This window comes from Canis aureus, chromosome 26, assembly GCF_053574225.1.
Source record: "Canis aureus isolate CA01 chromosome 26, VMU_Caureus_v.1.0, whole genome shotgun sequence".
Lineage (NCBI taxonomy): Eukaryota > Metazoa > Chordata > Mammalia > Carnivora > Canidae > Canis > Canis aureus.
Genome location: NC_135636.1, coordinates 30,421,354 through 30,442,001, shown reverse-complemented (window position 1 = coordinate 30,442,001; position 20,648 = coordinate 30,421,354). Strand labels below are relative to the sequence as shown.

At 50.1% G+C, this 20,648-nt stretch overlaps 1 protein-coding gene across 3 annotated transcripts in view; it reads right to left on the bottom strand.

Annotated features, from left to right (window-relative positions):
- The window catches only part of EPB41L1 (erythrocyte membrane protein band 4.1 like 1), a 150,559-nt gene that overhangs the window by 116,935 nt on the left and 12,976 nt on the right, over positions 1-20,648 (bottom strand). The window contains exons 1-2 of one of the 3 annotated variants that reach the window (XM_077872986.1): positions 14,077-14,216; positions 3,717-3,800 (exon numbers count right to left, since the gene is read on the bottom strand). Coding sequence is in view for 1 of the 3 variants with exons in the window: in XM_077872978.1 (XP_077729104.1) it covers positions 3,717-3,800 (84 nt within the window). In the remaining 2 variants the exon portion in view is untranslated. Of the gene's footprint in view, positions 1-3,716; positions 3,801-14,076; positions 14,223-20,648 lie in introns of those variants that run through there. The other 2 variants (XM_077872978.1, XM_077872985.1) reach the window with 2 other exon arrangements.

Genomic DNA, 20,648 nt, shown 5'->3' with positions numbered 1-20,648 from the left:
GGCCTCTTAACACTAGCTCCAATACCACAATAGGGCTGGGAAGCCCTGCTTTTGGGCCCTGGTCATATAGTCATGTCACTTCCCCTCAACAGGCCTTGGCATTCTCATCTGTAAAATGGGCACATATCTTTGCCTGATCACTTACAAAAGATCCAAGGACCTACCTCAAAGACAAGAAATCCCCTGACGGCAATCCTCACCCCAGTCCTCATCCTGAATCCACAGCCAAGCTCTTATAACCTCTCCTTTCCCACTGGCCCATGTCCCCTTTGGACAAATAGAACAAGAGAATTCAAGCTGATGGATACAACAGCAGTAGCAACGACCCCCCCCCCACACACACACACACACACAACTAGTAGTAGTAGGAGTAGCAACCACCACCACTGCCAATATCAGACTACTGACACATGCCAGGCACTGTGCTAAGTCCTGCACTTGGGTTCTATCTCACGTAATCCCCTCAATCAGTGAGGAAAATCTCACCACTAATCTAAATTGACAGATGATAGACTAAAGTTCAGCAAAGTGAAGTGACTTGACTACCAAGGTCACACACAGAGCAAGTGAGTGGCGTGGCCACCCAGACGCAGGCTTTTCATTTGACCTCAAAAGTCTTCATCTTATCCTTGAGGTGGCAGGGTTATCCAGGGTAACATTCCACCACAGAGCATGGCCCAGATCTAGGCGGTGGGGGAAGGTGGGCAGTGAAGAATATCTAATCTCCAATTGCCACACACAGCCACCCCAAATAATTAGTCTTTATAGTCTTGTATTATTATTTAAATATGCCCAATTCAACTCTCTGGCTAGAGCAGCACTGTCCAATAGGAACATAATGCAAGTAATATATGTAATTTGAAATTTTCAGTAGTGGGGCACCTGAATGGCTCAGTTGGTTAAGCATTTGACTATTGATTTTGGCTCAGGTCATGATCTCGGGGTTGTGGGATCAAGTCCCACAGTTGGCTCCATGCTGGGTGTGGCGCCTGCTTGGGATTCTCTCTCTCCTTCACTCTCCTTCTCTCTTTAAAAAAACAAAAAGGAATAAAAGTTTTAGTAGCTACATATTAGAAAGTACAAAGGAATGGATAAAATTAAATTTTAAAAAAGACTATTTATTTTATTTTTTTGAGAGAGAGAGCCAGCACACAGCACAGGCAAGTGCAAGGGGGGCAGGGAGCAGAGAGGGAGGGAGAGAGACAAGCAGATCCTGCATTGAGCACAGAGCCTATGCAGGGCTTGACCTTAGAACCCTGAGATCATGACCTGAGCCAAAATCAAGAGTCAGACACTCAATTGGTTGAGCCACCCAGGCACCTCTGAAATTAATTTTTAAAGTATATTTACTTAACTCAATATATTCAACATGTAATCAATATACAAAATATTAAGATATTTTACATTCTTTTTTTTTTTCCATACTAAGTCATGCCCAAATCTGGCATGTTACATTTAGAGCACCTCCCAATTCTGACGCTAAATTTTTAGTGGATATTTAGATCCTTTTAGCCTTTACAACTTGAAAGTATATTCAAGAATCTAATAATCTAATCTATGTAGAAGTTTGTGGGTTTTTTTTTTAAGATTTTCTTTTTATTTATTCATGAGAGGCGCAGAGTGAGAGGCAGAGACATAGGCAGAGGGAGAGGCAGGCTCCTTGCAGGGAGCCCAATGCGGAACTTGATCCCAGGACCCCAGGATCATGACCTGAGCCAAAGGCAGATGCTCAACCACTGAGCCACCCAGGTGCCCCTATGTAGAATTTTTTTGATAACCAAATGCAATATTCTTTTTAAGTTTTAAATGAATTCAAATAAGATTAAAAATTCGGTTCCTCAGAGCACTAGCCATATTTCTTTTCTTTTTCTTTTTTTTTTTTTTTACTAGCCATATTTCAAATGCTCAATAGCCACATGTGGCTAAGTAGCTACCATATGTGCTGTACTTCTAGACCATCAAGTCCTAGAAGGCAGGGCCAGTGGCCTCCATGGCCCAGGCAAGAGCTAGGCCTCCCAAAGTACAATTAAGTCTGTAAATAATGATATCTACTCATTCAGTGAATCCCTACTGAGCCTAATATTAATATCTACCTCTGGTTCCTGTTACATTCACAGTGATGGTGACAAAGGCACGGAGAGTACCCACTGTTCAGAGAATGAGTGTAGTTTAGAGAGGTGGGCTGCCTGCCAAGGTCACCCAGCTTTGACCCCAGGCTTGTCTGACTTGGAAGCCTGAGCTCTGTCCCTAAAGCTTGACAGGAGTTGGGTCTGGGGCTCAGTCTTCCAGAGAAAGAAATACGCCTTTGCTACTATTCTCCCAAACTCCTCCTTCCCTAGTCTAGCAGCAGCAGGAGAGCAGGAGAAAGGCATGGCAGGGACTGTATACAGTAGTGGTCTCATGTACAGCACTTAGGGCACTTGTGACACTATCCCCACCCCCCATCCCCCAACACACACACACAAGGCAAGAGGCAAAACCAGCAGGGTTCACTGGCTGCCTGCACTCTGGGTGGGTCCCCAGGATCAGGAGGCATGCCCTGTCGGGCACCTCCACCTAGAGCACTCACTCAGAGGTGCTTGGACTAGGGCCACCTCCCAGGGCCACCTCTGCTGGAGTCAAGGGAAGGGGTCCAAGAGGCAGCTGGCCCCCTGGAAGGAGGGGAGGAGCAAGCCCTGGAGGCAGATTCCAGGGCTGGGAAAAGGTGGCAGGTACGGGCCAGAAAAACCAAGTTGGCTCCATCCCTCTCCTGGGGAGCAGAGCCAGCACTCAGACTCCTCCCACCAGCCCCACAGGGTGAAACTCTCACCAACTATTATGTTTAACAATTAACTTTGATTCCTTTCCATTTCACCTGGAGGCAGATCCAGCAAAAAGCCCCATGTGGGGGTAGTGGATGTTAGAAGGTGAAAGAAGAGGAAGGAGCAGGTGTGAAGGGAGAAGGGGGTGATTAGTGAACCCCCTCACTTCCTCCTTCCCATCCCATCCTACTAATGTGGGACAGCCTTCACGCTAAGGCATAAATCCTATAAGGTCAGGAGCAGTGACCTGGCACGTAGTAGGTACTCAATAAATATTTTTAATTAACAAACAAGGGGGCAGAGTGAACTAGAATAAAATAGGTTAGATAGATGGGCAGATTGATGGGGGGGGGTCCAGGAGACAAAAGGAGGCTGGCACCTCCCTGACCCCTTAGACTCCAGGCCCTCTCTGAGACCTGGACTGAGGACCAGGACCACAGCCACCTAGGGCATGCCAGGGGCGTGGCTTTGAAGGAATTTCCCCTTTCCCAGGCTCTGCTTTTCCTAGCGGTGACCTTTGGAGCCTTCACCTCTTACCCTATAAAATGAAGGTGTTATTGCTATGGTACATGCAGGGCTATACAGGGCCAGGCCCACAGATGCTGGGATGCTCTCTGTCTCTTGCTGCTTGGCAACAGCCTCCTCTTCTTAGGCCACCCCCTGAATTCCCCTACCCCCCAATATTCCCCTGACTCCCACCTCTGTGGTCCTTTTTCCTTTCCGGGAAGGAAAGCCCAGAATAATGATGGCTCCAGCCCACTCACGTCCCACTCACCTGGGATCACACACATACACCCTGGCAACAGATTGCAACCAATATGCCATTTGCTTGTCATTTACACCCCTCCACAGGTTCCTTGGCCCACTCCTTACCTCTTCCTCCCAAATGAATGCAGGCCCAGGTCCGTAACTCACCTAGGTCTAGTGCTGAACTCACTGTGGCCAGTTCACTCAGTGTTCTTGGGTGGGGGCTCCCCCTTCTGGGCCTTTGCTTCCCATCTGTGTAATGTGAGGAATGAGGAGGGTGGATCAAGAGATTGCTTCTCCTGCTGGCCAGCTCTGATAGTTAGAGATCCTGACATTTCTGGGATCATTTTGCACTTTACCTTCAGACAAACTAGAGTTCAGATCTCCACCTCGGCCAGGTAAACAAGCGGCCCTGTTATTATGGGACAGACTCCAACGCAGGCCTACAGAGGCTAGGGACTACAGCCCGCCTCTGACCATTCTTAGCTCAAGTCCCCCCGCCAATTCCCACTTACTGGTCCCCAGTACCTCCACTGTAAAGCCCTACCCTTCCAGTCTTCTCTCTCTGGTTCTCCATAGTGGCACCATGAGCTGTCATTCCCTCAAATTCTTCTTGGCAAAACAAAGGTTAATGCTGCCCCTGCAGGGGTGGGGGGCGACCCCAAGCCCCTTCTGTGTGGAGATTCCGGAGCTGCCCCTGCTCTTTCACTCTGCTCTTTTCTCTTTCTGGCAACTCCTCAAGTACGCCCCCTACTTTCCCATCTCCAGCCTGAAGCTCCCCTCCTTTACCGCCATAGGGAACACCTGTCTACACTGATTATGGAGTCTACACTGATCTCTCCCTCCTCAGCTCGCTCTGCCATGTTTCTGCCAGATGCTACTCCTTGTAGGAGAGTCTTACTGCCCCTACTTAACCTTAGAACCCTGGAGACCAAGTGACTCTTTCTTTTTTTTTTAAGATTTTATTTATTTATTCATGAGAGACACACAGAGAGAGACAGAGACAGAGACACAGGCAGAAGGAGATACAGGTTCCATGCAGGGAGCCCAACATGGGACTCGATCCCGGGTCTCCAGGATCAGGCCCTGGGCTGAAGGCGGCGCTAAACCACTGAGCCACCCGGGCTGCCCCCAAGCGACTCTTACAATGATTTTTCTCTGTCTCTCACTCTCTCCCCCCAGCACAATGCTTAAACCATAATAGGTGTCTGCTGAAATAATGATAATAACCATTAACTGAAAAATAATGAATTCTAATTGTATATTGACCATTTAGTCTTTACAATGCTCACATCTCAGCATTTTACACATAGCATTTCAGTTAATACCCCCATGCCCCCAAGAGACTTGTTATCCCTAGCCCTTTGGTTTAAGCTGAGGAAACTGAGGCTCAGAGAGGTGAATTAACTTACCCAAGATCACACAGCCAAGACATGGCAGAGTCAAGACTAGAATTTAACTTTTTACCCTTTGCTTTACTTGGCCTCCCTCCAATCCACAAAGAAAGGAGGGGATATGTGTAAAGTCTTGGCCTACCAGTGATGGGGTCCTGGGGGCTCCAGAGAACCCAGCCCAAGGCCAGAGGCAGATTCTGCAAATAAAACTCAATATCCTTCTTTTGAGCACCTGCTCTGTGCAAACTCCTGTTCTTGGTGCTGGGGGGCAAAGAATGATACATGAAACATCTAGTGCTCACAGTCCTGCAAGAGAGACAAGCCATGTCCCAAGATAAAGCTAAGATCAGCAGAACTTCTCCAGGAGGGGAATAGATAAGGTGCTAAGGGAATGCAGAGGAAAGACAGATTTTCATTATGGGGGTGGGGATGGGAGGGTCCACACAACTTTGTGGGACAGAGGTTGGCATCTGACCTGAGCCTTGAAAATGCTCAGACAGGATTTCAACAGTGACTAGAGAAAGGGGGGTGGCATTCCTGGCAGGGAAGAACCCAGGGACCTGGGGCAGAGATACAGGTAAGTACTGAGCACGTCCCAGGAGCCTCAGGAAACATATTGTCCAAATCCCTGTCCTTGGCACTGGCCCCCAGTGTCCAGCCCTGAAGAGAGACTACCTCGAGTACCCCTAGACTCACAGGCACCTGGACCACTTACTGTGAATGGGCACGGAAAGACAGAAATCACTGGGCACCTGGGCATGTGGTTGGACAGGCGGGACTTAAGGGGCGAGAATCCAGGCTCTGTATGGCATCTCTGAAGATGGGAGATGCTAAAGGGAGAGGCAATCCCTTCAGAGGGGGGGAAGCAAAAGGGTGAAGAATGTGAATTGGGCAACAGGGAACCTGGCTTCTAGAGCCACAGATCAAAGCTACCGGCAACTATCGTGTCTAACTCCCCATTTAACAGCTGGGAAAACTAAGGCCCAAACAGGGGAAAGAACTGACCCACAGTCCCTCAGCATCTTCACTTAAAGCAAGTAATGCGCTGAGAGGCAGGAGAGATCTGCCTTTACCTCCTGACTCTGTCCTGAGCTCCCCAGGGACCCTTCCCCAGTCATTGGCCTACCACTCTATAAAACCACCCTGAAGATGACGCATGCTCAAAGACATAGATGGTGCCTATGGAGCCTTTCCCACAATCAAGGCACACTCTCAAAATTGTACACGGCGCTTCACAAGTTCATAAACATTTGAGACCAACATTCTCCAAGTGCCATCTGAAAACCTAAGGGTCACGGTCACCTGAACAAGGAATCTGTTAAAACAGGCTGATTCCAAGGCCGTACCATGGATCCCACCCTTCCAGGAAGCAGCTGAGTTTGGATCTCTGGGCAAATTTTAGAAGATAACTTTTTTTTAGCAAGCTCCTTTAGGCTACTCTTGGGGGAGCAAATTTTGAGAAACCCTGTCTTAGGCAACTTTCAGAGGCAGGGGTAGAGGTAGGGTGCTAAACTACTCTCCTTTATCTGTTTCACATATTGAACTTCTGCTTCCTGGACTATGAAGAGAGAGCTCTGTGGCTTGAAGGTTTAAAGCTACTGTTCATTAATCAAAGTTCCTTCTTGTTGAGATACCTGCTCAAACTGACCATGGTCATGAGCATGGTCCCGGTGAGGGTGGGTAGAGGCCCAGCAAGCTGACTGTAGCTGCTCAGATTTGGAAGTGACACTCAGATCCAGCAGCCCTACCTTCAAGGGCATCTGCATTCCAGGGCTGAACTTGGGGTGAGAGGTTCCCTATCCACCCCAGCCTGGAGGCACCTTTCCTCTCTCTGGACTGTCTTGCTCTGGCTCTTAGGCAGCTCTGGCTTCCTTGTTTTCCTTTCTAGCGTAAGGGCCCTCCTAAACCTGACTTTCCTGGCTCCAGTCTCTGCTTCCCTCCCCTCCACACCACAGAGCCAGATAGAGGATCTCCAAGCCCCCAAGTACTCTTCCTGGGAGACAAAGCTATTGTTCTTTGCAGATGATAAGCTTATTTAACTAGAAGACTCAGGATAATCAATGAAAAACTAAGGTGACCAATCTAGGGAAAAAGCCAAGTACCTCGAGACCTGCCCTGTCACCTGCCCCTGATGCATGTCTCTCCCACAGGTGGACACTGCCTAGGACATGATGGGCTCAGAGCCCAGGCCACCCCAGGTCTGACGCTGTAGGAAGGTCAGTTCCTGAGGGAAGTGACAGCACAGGCTGGGAGGTAGGAGAGACCTGAACGGGAGACTCTGCTCTCTGAGCTAAGAATTTGTTCTCTGAATTGGAGCAAGTGCACATCCCTCTGTGAACCTCTAAGCACTCTAGAATGTCCCAACCAGGACAGGATAGGAACGATTCAAGAGTACCCACGGGCTTTGGATAGATTTAGATTTAAATCCCAGCTGTGCCATTTGTTGGCTGAGGGCTGGGTAGGCCTTGGGCAAGTTATTTAGCCTCCTTTAATAAAATGGAAGTCTAATCTCCGCCTCGCTGGGTGGTTGCAAGGATTAAGAGACATAAGGCCTGTAACACGCTTAGCACAGGGCCTGGCACATGGTAAGCCAATAACGTAAGATCAGTCACCAGAGTGAGCTTCTGCCAAGGAAGACTTGAGGCCTGCTAATTCACAAGTGGCCCCAAGCAACCCCAGAACCACCTACTTGAACTGGGTCTGGAAGCTTTATCTTTAGACCTCTAATCTGGAGAGAAGATGGGGAGGAGGGAGGAGGGGCAGGACAAGGGAGTGAGAGAAAACAAGAGGAAGGAGGGAGGTAAGAAAAATCAAGGGGTAAAGAAGGGCTGGGCTCCCCCAGCTTGGGGAAAATGAAGATGACTTCAGGGCAATTGCCAAGACAGGATAAGCCTTCTCTCCTTTCCAGAGCCTTCCCTACACCAGCCAAGGCAAGGCTTACAGTGACACAGCCTACTGAGAAGCACAACCCTGGCTGTCAATAGGGACATTGAAGCCTTGGGTTACCTCCAGGCTCTGGCTCCCCACATTGCTGCCACCCGCCTGCCTGTGGTGGCCTCCTCCCGTTGGAGCAAGCAGAGATGGCCAGAGCCAGACTGAGAACAAACAACCTGCCCATTCAGCCGCAGAGGCACCGCCTGTTCACTCAGGACTCAGGGAGGCCCCTGCTCTGGATTCGACCCTGACTCAGTAGGACTCTCCCCACTGGCTCCCTGGCTCCCAGCTCTGCACAGTGCCCTCTCCAGGCCTCTACCTGTCCCACCATCCTGCTCCTGGGGCCCACCCTGCAAGTAGGGGGGAAAGCGCTGTTCAGAGGGCAAAACGGGAGCCACAGACAAGGTGTTCCAATTGCCACTGACCAGCTGTGTGACCTTCGGGGTGTCACTTTCAGAGCATGTTTCCCTTCTCTGGCTAACAGAGAGCAAGGACCATTGCTAAGGTTCTCCTAACTGACAGCAGAGCAGCTATACTCCCAAGCACACAGGGGCACGGAGGACTTGTCTCCAGAGAGGAGCGGGCTGGGCTGGGCTGTGCTGAGAATGCAGTGGATGTGGCAATGGCCAAGGGTTATTATGCTGATGATGATTATAACTGAAAATCCCAGCAACAAACCCTTAAGCAATTTACAAAGAGCTCTCTCGTTATCCCCTGGGATTCACAATCTGGTGAAGTAACGAGAGCTGGATGATGCTAATTCACACTGGGCAGATGAGGAAGTGAAGCAAGATCTGAGGGATGCATCCCAGCTACTAAGTGTGCAGGGCAGGGGGTGCCGGAGAGGAAGTGATCATTATGGGGTGCTGACAGTGTGCCACCTCACCAGGCTTACTCACACCTGCTATCCAGACCAGGTCTGACCACCACGGCATGACATTGCAGGGGCTACTGTCCCCATTTCACAGAAGAAACTGAGGCTGAGCACAAGTAACTGACTTCCTCTTAGCTCGTGCTGCTCCATTGCAAAGCCTAGATTGCAGCTAGGCTTGTGGGACTCTAGAATTTGCACTCTTTTCCATCTTCCTGTATGCCCTGGGTTGAAAAGTGTCCCCCCAAATTCATGTCTACCCAGAACCTCAGAATGTGACCTTATTTGGAAAAAGTCTTTGCAGATGTAATTAGCTAAAATAAAATGAAGTCATACTGGATTAGGGTGGATCCTAAATCCAATATGACTGGTGTCCTTATAAAAAGAGGAGATGATACAAAGACACACAGGGAGAAAAGGGAGAAAAGCATGCGACGACAACGAGGCAGAGGCTGCTGCAGACCAAGGAATACCAAGGATTGCGGGCAACCACGAGAAGCTACGAGAGAGGCATGGGACAGACTTCCCCACAGAACCCTCAGAAGGAACCAACCTTACTGACACCTTGATTCCTCACTTCTGTCTCCAAACTGTGGAAGAATAAATGTCTGCTTTTTAAAGCCACCCAGATTGCAGTACTCCATTAAGCAGCCCTAGGAAATTAATACACTGTGAATCCTCTGAGCAGCAGACCTGGGACTCTTATTTTCAGATTCCCATCACCAGGCAGCCTTGGAGGCCTGTGAAAGGTCACTCTTGTCTATCCTTCATCTCCCTGACCAAGCTGGCCTCCAGTCCACCACCTGTGCTTCTTCTCCTTCTAGGTCTCTATCCACCCTCCTCTGAGCCTAATCTCCAGGTCAACAGTCCCTCCTCCACTACCCAGGCCATCCTCTGTCACCACCTGGAGAGCTATGTTTTTGAAATGCAAATCTGATTCTTCCAAGCTAGCTTAATCCTCTTCCCTAGCTCTCCGACACCTGTAGAACTCCAGCTCATCAGCCTGGGCCAGATACGGCCCCAAAGTTCTTCTCCGGCCTTACTTCTTCACCGTTCAATCACCCCGCCTGTCCCCACAACTCACCAACTTCTGCTCCAACCAAGAGAAGTATTTGGAGTTCCCCTAACAAGCCCTGGTGCCTTTGCACATGCTGCTCTAACTACTCGGAAGATAAATCCAGCCCAACACCATCTCTCTTCTTTGTAAAGGCTTTTCCTTCCTGAACAACCTCACTCTGTTACCTTGCATATTGTACATCCTTTCATGTTGGCCCCTACACCCAGCCTGTGAACACTGCTGGATTCGTTTCCATTTCTGGACGCTTAAGGCCCAGCACAAAGGCATTCAAGAATGTTGAAGTAGCCGTAATAGTAACAAATGCTAATACTTAGCAAATGTTTACTATGTGCTCAGCACCAAGTGAATCATTCCATGTATGTTCCTCATTTCATTTCCAAAACAATCCTATGGAACACGTACTATTATTGGTCCTGTCTTACAGGTGAAGAAATGAACAGATGAAGTCCCTTGCCCAAGTCCACCCAACTAGCATGTGGCAGAACCCGAATGACTCCAGAGCCAATGCTTGTAACCAGAATTAGGTACACCATCCATCCTAAAACCCTCATTTTATGGAAGAGGAAACAAGCAAAAAAGGGAAAGTGACTTGCCCACAAACAAGGCATGGACCCAGATCTTTAGATTTCTTATTCAACATCCTCCCTTTTCTCATTCCATAGCAGGATCCTATTCCAAGAGGACACAGACAACTTGCTGGGCTGTGTCTCCTGGAAAACTTTCTACTGCTCCCCTAGAGCAGAGCCCAGTACCAGCCCAGGCACAGAGTCGTGGTTCATCCATGGCCAGTAGATATAGCAGTAAAAATGACAGATAAATCTACTTCTAAAAATCTGAGGCCTGCTTAGATACTACAATGTCAGAGCTTGAGAGGACACTTTGGGTATCATTTAGTATCATCTCCCATTATATAAAGTCATCCACTTCAACAAATTTACTGAACCAATCATAAGTCAGGCACTGTGTGGGATCACTAGGAAAGGTGATAAGCAAGTTCCTGCCCAGATGGTGTTTGCACTTCAGTGAGGGGAGACAGACAGACATTTACCAAGTTCATGTATAACTGCAAATTCTTGAGTACTATGGACTACAGGGAGCTCAAGAATGTATAACAAGAAAAACAGACTTATTCAAGGGAGTTGGCAAAGGTGCCCCTGAGAAAGTCACTCTTGAGCTGAAATCTGAAGAGTAGGAGTTAAACAAGCTAAGAAGCGAGGGAAAGTGTGTTAGACAGGGAACAGCATATGCAAAATCTCAGAGGCTAGAAAGCTCATGGTGCCTGGATGATCTAAAAGAAGGCCAGAGTAGCTGGTTTCCAAAGAAGTGGGCAGGGACTTGATCTTGCCGGTTTAATAGGACAAGAAAAGGAGTGGAGAACTGAGCAGAGCAGGGAAACCCCTTGCTCAGAACCCGCCAAGAGCAGGCACTGTCAATGAGTTATTACATTATTCAGTGAAGGAGCACTCCGTCCAAGATGACAGGAAAGACCTAAGACTTGAAACCAGAACCTGCACCTGCCAGGCTAGGGCTGCGAGGCTACTGTAGTATGTGCAACAGTGGGCAAGAGATGCTTTTCCGGGGTTTCAACCTATAGAAGGTTCCAGTTTCCTGTCTGCACCTCTCTTGAGCTCAAGGGCAAGAGAATCACGTGTGTTTGTGAAACCATAGACTGCTGGGCTCCACCCCCAGAGTTATTATTGATTCAGTAGGTCTGAGGGGAGCCCCCAAAATTTGCATTTCTAACAAGACCACAGGTGACCATGCTGCTGCTGGTGGGGTGACTATACTCTGAGAACTACTGCTCTAGATTCAAGTATATGGGGACAAAGGGACATGGTGAGTGGGGATGATGGCCAGGATCCTTGAGGGTTAGAAAGGTAGATTCCTAAATCTGGGTCACAGTGAGATAAATGCCAGGACTCTGAGAAACCAAAGGGGCCCCAGAATTTCACCTACTAGCTGCTCAGCCAGGGAAACTGAAGCTTAGGGGGTTCAGACTCTTCCATAAGAGAAGAGTGATACAAATGTGCCAGGCAAACAGACAAACACAAAAGGGTTGGACCAAAGTCCAAAGGAGACCCCTGGACCAGACTCCAGGGCTCCTGAGCTCCAGGCCTGAGTCTTTCTTGTTCTGAGAAAGGGATTCAGGGAAGGGGACAGCAAGCTTTGCTTTCCACAGCTTCTGATGCCAGAAACATTTTAAGAATTGCAGAAATCTGCTCTTGGCCCCCAATCCTATCACCCATCCACCCTCCTTCCTTTTACATTCCCAGCTCCCTCTCTTTACACTCCAAATCCTGTGCACTTGATCCTGGCAAGCAGAGCAGCAGAGGGGGAGGTGAAGTAATAGGAAGAACTGGAAGTGGAGGAAGAATTCTTGTACTCAGATGTCCTTCTTCCAGAACAATTCCTTCCTCCTATAAGAGTCTCGGTTCCTGGGATCCCTGGGTGGCGCAGCGGTTTGGCGCCTGCCTTTGGCCCGGGGCGCGATCCTGGAGACCCGGGATCGAATCCCACATCAGGCTCCCGGTGCATGGAGCCTGCTCCTCCCTCTGCCTGTGTCTCTGCCTCTCTCTCTCTCTCTGTGACTATCATAAATAAATAAAAATTTAAAAAAAAAAAAAAAAAAAAAAAGAGTCTCGGTTCCTCTCTGTCCTTATATCCAGTCTACCCCTAATCCACGCACATTTTAGTACCAGCAACCGAAACCCACAAAACCAGAGGCTAAATTTCCAAACCACCTTTTCACCCAGTTTCTCTATATTAGAGTGGCTCTGAACAGAATTTTTCTACCCAATCCTAGTTGGCAGCAAATTGCCATTTCTCTTGCAAACCCATATGCATAGACTCACTAATACACAAACAGCTGTATGTACATAAAAACAAATATAACTGGAACTTATAAAAGCACATACACAAATACATCAAGACACATTATTCATTGTTCACTGATAAAACACACCTCTGCACCCAAATGCACAAGAAAAACACAGAGACACACATGCAGACAGACCACAAATCTAGAAATGCATGCACAGACCAGTACACGAGGAAAGGGGTACAGACACACCCAGAGACCTCTCAGGGGAGAGGTCTCCTGAGGGGTAGGAGTATTCCTGCATGGGCTCTGGCCCTTTAAGAGAATGGTTCTCCCTCCTTTCGGGGCACCCAAGGTGCGTCTCTACCCTCGAGGGCTGGAGAGAGTGACGGTGGGAGTGCGGCTGACCTGGCCAGGCCCAGTCGGGCTCTAGGCGGCTGTCAGCGCGCCGAGACAGGAAATGGATCCCTGAGCCGCCAGGGTCACCAGCCTGGGGGCCGCTGTTGTCGCCACTTCCCTCCCCCGCACACACACACACACACACACACACACACACACACGCTCGGGCTTCAGGCAGGACACGCCCTCCGCGCTCCACTCCGCCTGGTGCGCCAGCTCCGCCGACGGCCCAGCTCCTTCTGGCCCCTGGGGTGTGGCCGCCACCTGCCAGCAGAGTCTCCGCCGGCGAGGACGCTCCCGCCGCCGCCGCCCCCCGCCGCCCGGCCAGGTGCCCGGCTCCTGGGGACTACAGCGCCTCGGCCGCCGCCCCCACCCCTTCCTCTCGGCAGTGCGCAGACAAAGCGGTGCACACGCACACGGGGGCTACGCGGGGGCACACCCGCCCTCACACGCGCAGACACGGGGAGTCACATCGGCGCTCACACGGCCACACACACACACACCCCGCCACAGCTCCAGCCACAGGCGAGGCACTGGCACACACCCTCCTCCACATGTACACACACTCAGCTACATATTCGGACACACCCTCCAATAGACACATTCACGAATAGACACACGCAGACACACACACCCTCACCCAGATACACACACACCACCCCGCCCAGACGCACGGAGACCTACAAAGCACACCCCCCGCAGCACAGATGCACACCCAGCGCACACTCGCGCGCGCACACACCAACCACTTGCACAGACCCACAGGCACACGCGCGCTCACACCCAACACCCGGAGACGTGGATCCCGCCATCCTACCGGCGCCAGTACTGAGACCCGCGAACCGAGGCCCGGGCTCCTGGCTGGGCGGCCTCCCGCCCCGCTGGCGTCCAGCCCCCCGAGCCGGCCCGCCGGCCTGTCAGTGCTCAAGGACCGGGGCGAGCCCGGAGCCCTCGGCGATCGCCTCGTAGACACACGCGGGAGCAGACGCGGCGGGCTCCCCGGGGCCCGGAGCAGGGCGGCGCGGGAGGCTAACCTGGCGGCGGCAGCGCGGCTTCCGGGCGCTCTGTCCTCAGTCCGTGAGTCCGGCGGCCGCCCGGGCGGGCTCCGAGGCGCACGCGAGCTGCGCACAAATGCCCGGCTCGCTCGCTCGCTCCCTCTCCCCTCCCACGGCGCCCAGCCCCCTCCCCGCCCGCCCCCCACCCTGGGCTCCCCCTCCGCCCCGCCCCGGCCGGCTGCCCCCGAGGAGGCGGCGGCGATCCCGGCCGCCCCAGCAGCAGCCTGCGAGCTAGAGGCAGCGGCGCCGAGCCGCGAGCAGCCGGGGGAGCGCGGGAGCCGCGGGAGCCGCCGGAGCCGCCGGAGCCGCCAGGGCCGGGGCGGCGCGTCGGGAGGAGCCGCGCGGGCCCCCGGGGAGGGGAGGGGAGGGGAAGGGAGGGGACGGGAGGAGGGGGCTGAGCCCCGCGAGCCCGCCTGGCGCCCGCCGCCCGCCGCCCGCCGCCCGCTTCCCCACGTGGGCCCCGCGCCTGGCGCCTACCTGAGCCTCCTCTAGCTCAGAGGCCGGGGCAGAGCGGCGGGGCGAGGGACCGGAGACCCCCCACCCCCGGCCTCCTCGCCTTCCCGGGCCCAGCCCGGTGGGCTCGGGCCCCGCCCCCGCCTCCTCCCGGGCCCCCGCCGGCGCAGACCTGGGTTTTCCCTGGCTAAGGCGCCTCGGCTCTCGGCCCGGTGCCCCGGGCTAACCCCGCGGCCCGGCGCCCAGCTCGCCCGCCCCCTCTACCTCCGGCCGGGACCTGGCCGACGCCCACCCACCTCCCCGCCGCCCTCCCATTGTTCCCGCGGCGGGAGCCTGCGGAAGACCGCGCAGCGCCCCTTCCAGCCCTCTTCCAGGTGGCAGTACCTCTGGGCTCTCCAAAGGCCCTCCGAGGGCTGGCCCCTGGCTCTGGGATCCCGACACCCCCCCCCCCACACACACACACACAGGCGCAGGCACGATCCTAGTAAAGAGTTTTTCTAAATTGGGGTTATAACCACCGGCCCTTATAGGCGCTCCTTCAGGTCCTACTTTGAGTATAGACTGAGGCTTGCGCAGGGAGGAATTAACCCAAGCTCAGCAAGCCCGAGATGGCAGCGAGGAGAATACGGGGGTACCGATTAGGTGTCTCCATTCCATAGATGAAGAAACTGAGGGCTCCTGGGTCAGCGCCAGGCCCTTCAGAAGTGCAAGGAATAATGAGCCTGCCTTCCTTTGTTAGATACTAAATGAAGCTGAGCCAGGGGTAAGAAGCAAGTGTCATGCACTTTGGAAGGGTTTACCAGAAGTCAGAAAGGAAGGTAAAGACCTATCAAGTGCCAGGCTTTCATTCACTTTGTCTGGCTTAGCCCTGACCATAGCTCTCTGTGGCAGCTCTGATTGTCCCCAGTTTGCAGATGGGAAGCCTGTCCTAGTCTCTCTACCAGGCAGCACAGGGTCAGGATAAAGCCCAACCATTATTCAAGTCCTTCCCTGCTGTCATTGCCTCCAGTATAGGAAATGAAGTGCCAAATGGGCAGCTGAGAACTTAAGAAATCAAGGATAGGAGGCTTAGTTTGCACTTTGAAGGACATCCACAAACTAAGAAAAAGCAGAACTGAGAGAGCCAAGGTCCCTGAGCAAGACTGAGCACTGCCTGTCCAGAAGGAAAAAGTTATAACTAATGATAACATGCTTGGAGCACTTACTGTATTCCAGGCACTGTTCTAAGAGCCTTACTTGTACTAACTCATTTAATCCCACAATAACACAGTGTGAAAGGGATTATTTTACCCCTACTCTATACATGAGGGAAGCAAAACACAAAGACATTACATAGCTTATAAAGTGGCAGAGCCAGGATTCAAATCCAGGAAGCTGATTGCCAAGCCTGCATTTTTAACTACTGTACACCAGACAGAAGCAGCCCTGCATGTGAGATGAAGACACTGGAACTACCAGAGCACCCACCACAGCAGGATCCTATTCAACTTGTCATCCTGTCTCCCTGTGTGTACTCAGTGTGCCACACACAGCGCCTGGTCTGTAGGCCTAATTTGTTAAACTCCTGCATGACTGCCACATGGGGCTAGAGTGCCAACTGCCACGTGCAGGGTTCAGTTGCAGCCCTCTCTGCTCTGCTGGGCATCTTTATCAGTGGTTTTAGATGAAGCCGAGGAAGGCATGAAACACTAATCAAATCTACTGCTGTCATGAAGCTGGAAGGGACAGCAAACCCTCTGTAAAGCGAAATTAGTTTCCAAAAGATCTCAGCAGCCTCGGGGCTGAACTAGAACTGACAAGATGAGGGGCCACACAGAATAAATATAAATTCCTGCCCTTTGGTTCAAACCAGAGCAGTCCTATTGAACTTTCTGTGGTGATGGAAATGTCCTAAACCTGCGTTGTCCTTTTTTTTTTTTTCTTTAAGTTGGTTCCATGCCCAGCATGGAGCCCAACACAGGGCTTGAACTCACCACCCTGAGATCAAGACATGAGCTGAGATCAGGAGTCACATGCTTAACTGACTGAACCACCCAGGTGCCCCTGCATTGTCTGATATGATAGCCACTAGCCACTTGTGGCTATAGAGCACTTGAAATATGGCTAGTGCAAACGAGAGCCTGAAATTTTAATTTCATTTAATTTTAAGTGCTTAAAATTTAAATAGCCACATAGGGCTAGTGACTGCTGTATTGGACAGTACGGTTCCAAATGATCAGGTGCCAAAAATACAAAATAGAATCAAGATTAGGAAGAGTTCCAGTGAAAATGACTTAAAGATTTGAGTTGACCTCAAGTTCAACAGTGCAATGTGCCTGTAAAAAAGAAAGGAAGGGAGGGAGTGAAGAAAGAAGGAAAGGGAGAAAGGAAGGAAGAGGGGGGAAAGTGAACATGATTACTGTATCAACAGAAACCAGAGGTCAGACCAGCCTGGTGCTGCCCTGGGCGGATCACATCTGGGCCACGGGGCCCAGCTCTGGGGCCTACATTCTGAGGATAACACTGTCACACGACAGTGTGTCTGGAGGAGGAGACCACAACGCTGAGGACCTGAATGCCATTGTGTGATGAATGATTTAAACAGCCTGAAGTAGGGAAACCACAGGGTGGTTGGAGTGGCTATCTCCACACCTCTGAAGGTCTGTCACACAGAAAGGGATTTATTTCCTCATTATTCAGGTCTAATACACAAAACAAAAAATTCTGCAAAGCCCTAGGCCACACTATCTGAGGGAAGGATCCATGTCTAATTTATCTTCATGTTCCCCTGGGCACCCAGTCCACCCAGGACCTGTCCCATATTAAACACTAACTACAAACTTGCTGACCAAATGGATGTGAAAGAAAGCCACTCAGCTCCAGCGGGTGGACATTGGGGTGGACAATTTCAGCTCACTATAAGGAACTCACCAATAGTCACAGCTATCCAACCTTTGGAGGGAATAAGCTCCCCGCCAATAAGCATATTCAAAGAGATTGGGTCTTCACATACGATGGCCAACAGACACGTGAAAAAATGCTCAACAGGGCACCTGGGTGGCTCAGTTGCTTAAGCATCTCCTCCCTTCTGCTCAGGTAATGATCTCAGGGTTCTGGGATCAAGTCCTACATCAGGCTCTCTGCTCAGCAGGGAAGTCTGCTTCACCCTCTCCCTCTGCCCCTCGCCCCTGCTCTTGGTTGCTCTTTCTCTCAAATAAATAAATAAATCTTAAAAGAAAAAGAAAAAATGCTCAACATCACTCATCATCAGGGAAATGCAAATCAAAACTACAATGAGCTATCACCCACACCTGTCAGGATGGCTAAAATTAACAACACAGGAAGTAACAGGCATTGGCGAGGATGTGGAGAAAGGGGAACCTTCTTACGCTGTGAGTGGGAATGCAAACTGGTGCAGCCACTGTGGAAAACAGTATGGGGGTTCCTCAAAAAGTTAAAAATAGAACTATCCTACAATCCAGCAATCACACTACTAGGTATTTACCCAAAAGATACAAAAATACTAATTCACAGGAATACATGCACCTCAATGTTTATAGCAGCACTGTGTACAATAACTAAATTATGGAAAAAGCCCAAATGTCCATCAACTGATGAGTGCATAAAAATATATATATAATGGAATATTACTCAACCATCAAAAAGAACGAAATCTTGCCATTTGCAATGATGTGGATGGAGCTAGAATATATTATACTAAGCAAAATTAGTCCAAGAATGACAAATACCATATGATTTCACTCATAGGCAGAATTTAAGAAACGAAATAAATGAATAAAGGGAAAAAAGAAGCAAAACAAGAAAAAGACTCTTAACAATAGAGAACTGAAAAAAAAATAAAAAAAAAATAAAAAAAAATAAAAAAAAAAAACAATAGAGAACTGATCATTACCAGAGGGGAGATGGAGGGGGATGGGTGAAATAGATGATGGAGATTAAGGAGCACACTTGTTGTGATGAGCACTGGGTGTTGCATAGAAGTGTTGAATTACTATATTGTACACCTGAAACTAATATTGCACTGTAGGTTAACCAGCAGGAATTTTTTTTAAAGATTTTATTTATTTATTCATGAAAGACACACAGAGAGAGGAAGAGCCAGAGGAAGAAGCAGGTTCCTGGCAAGGAGCCTGATGTGGGACTTGATCCCTGGACTGGGATCACACCTTGAGCTGAAGGTAGGTGTTCAACCACTGAGCCACCCAGGCATCCCAACCAACAGGAATTTAAATAAACACTTTTTTAAAAAGAAAATACTCAACACATAAGTAGCAAAACTAGTCCTCACTATCAACCTAATCAGCAAAATTTGATTTACTTTCTGCCAGAAGAGACTGGGTCTTCATTTGGAGGCTGAGCTAGAAACCAAGAGACCCTTCAAGTTGAAAAATGGACAAGTTCTGTTAGGAGGGAAAAGACAAGACCAACGTTGTGCTTCCAGACAACTTCAATCCTATATGTTCAGAGCAAATCCTGTATGTTCAGAAGGAAGCAGAGGCCAGGAGGACCATTTAGGAACCATTGCAGTGGTCCAGGAGATAAAGTAGATAAGGGGACAGTGAGAATGAAAAACTAAAGACAGGTGTGTCATGAAAGAAGTGCTGACACAGTACTGGGAGTCAGGCGCCACAGGCTCTAATCCTGCCTCTGCTTTCAACATATCGTCACTCTGGGGGTAAATCCCTCCCCTTCTACGGATTTTAATTTTCCCATCTCTGAAGTGCAGAATAATCCCCAAGTTCCTTCTAACTCTGGATTCTTTTGAGGGGAGCAAGATTATGAAGGATAACTAAGATAATGTATTAGCCTTTACAAGGTTCGAAGTAACAATATCATTGGTCTCATTACTATTATTATTATTATAAAGGCAGCCTCCCCAGGACAGGGTGAAGAGATTAGTAGCAGAGGACAAGAAGTCAATGGACTGCATCTGTAGGTGGGGGAGTAGGGGGCAGAGCCTCTGATCTTTGGGGAGGGCCAGCTGACTACTCTACCCCTCCCCCAAGTTCTGTGAAGACAAACAGTGTTCCGTGTGTTGTCACCTCATGAATTGTTTCCTCATTCCTTTGAGCCACACTCTGTACTTGGCTAAAGGAAGCAATCAGTTCTAGGAAAAATCAGACTCTGTCTCCCACCTTTTAATGTTCACAAATGACACCTGGTGTGGTCTTTTCCTTACATAACAAGTATTATCATCTCATATGAAAACAACTAATATTACTGGGCACTATATGCCAAGCACATTACATAAGTTTCTCACCCTGGGAGGAAGCTATAATTATTGTGCCCATTTTATAGACAGGGATACCGAGGCTCGTGGAGATACACAATTTTCCCACAGTTGCACAGCTTATGAGGGGGGATTCTAATACAAGTCTGTATGCATTCAAGGCTGCAATCGTAAAGGCCTCCAGCATTTTACTATGTTATCTTGCAACAATTTAGGGAGGAAGCCAAGGTCAGCACGTCCTCCAAATTTATAGCAGGGGCAACTGAAGTTCAGAGAGGTTAAGTTAAATCACTCTGACAAGTTAGTAAAGTCTTTCAACGTGCAGTTCAGCATTCTTTCCGGTTCCTCATTCCTCTCCTCTGACCCAGCAGTGCTTTCCTCCTTCTTCTGTACCTTCCAAGGCCTCCCAGCTCTCCTAGGTCTCATGGGTAGGGACTTGCCCAGCTCACTGAAGAGAAGGACTTTTACTTGTCCTTTTCCCAGGGCAGGGAAAGGGAAAGATTTCTGAAAGGCAAAAGTTAATTCCCACCTCCTCCCCACCCCATCCCACCAGCACACACACCCCAACCCAGGGCCCCGAGGTGACGGGGTGAAGGCTTACAGGGTGAGTCACGCAGAGCTGAACTGCCAGTCACCGGAGCACCAGGTGCTAAGCTTAGTGCAGAGAGGTGGAAAAGTAGGCCAAGTGCTCTCATCCCCAGGAGCACCGCCCATTTCTAGCCTGTGCCCCCATCTTGTCTCATCCCCAAATGCTGCAAACATTTAGGAAACACTGTGTAAGGCCTGAGGGGGAGAGGGGTGGCAAAGGGACACATGAAAATACAAGTGCATCCCCACCCTTCAGAGGGGATAAGAGTGTGAGTACAAA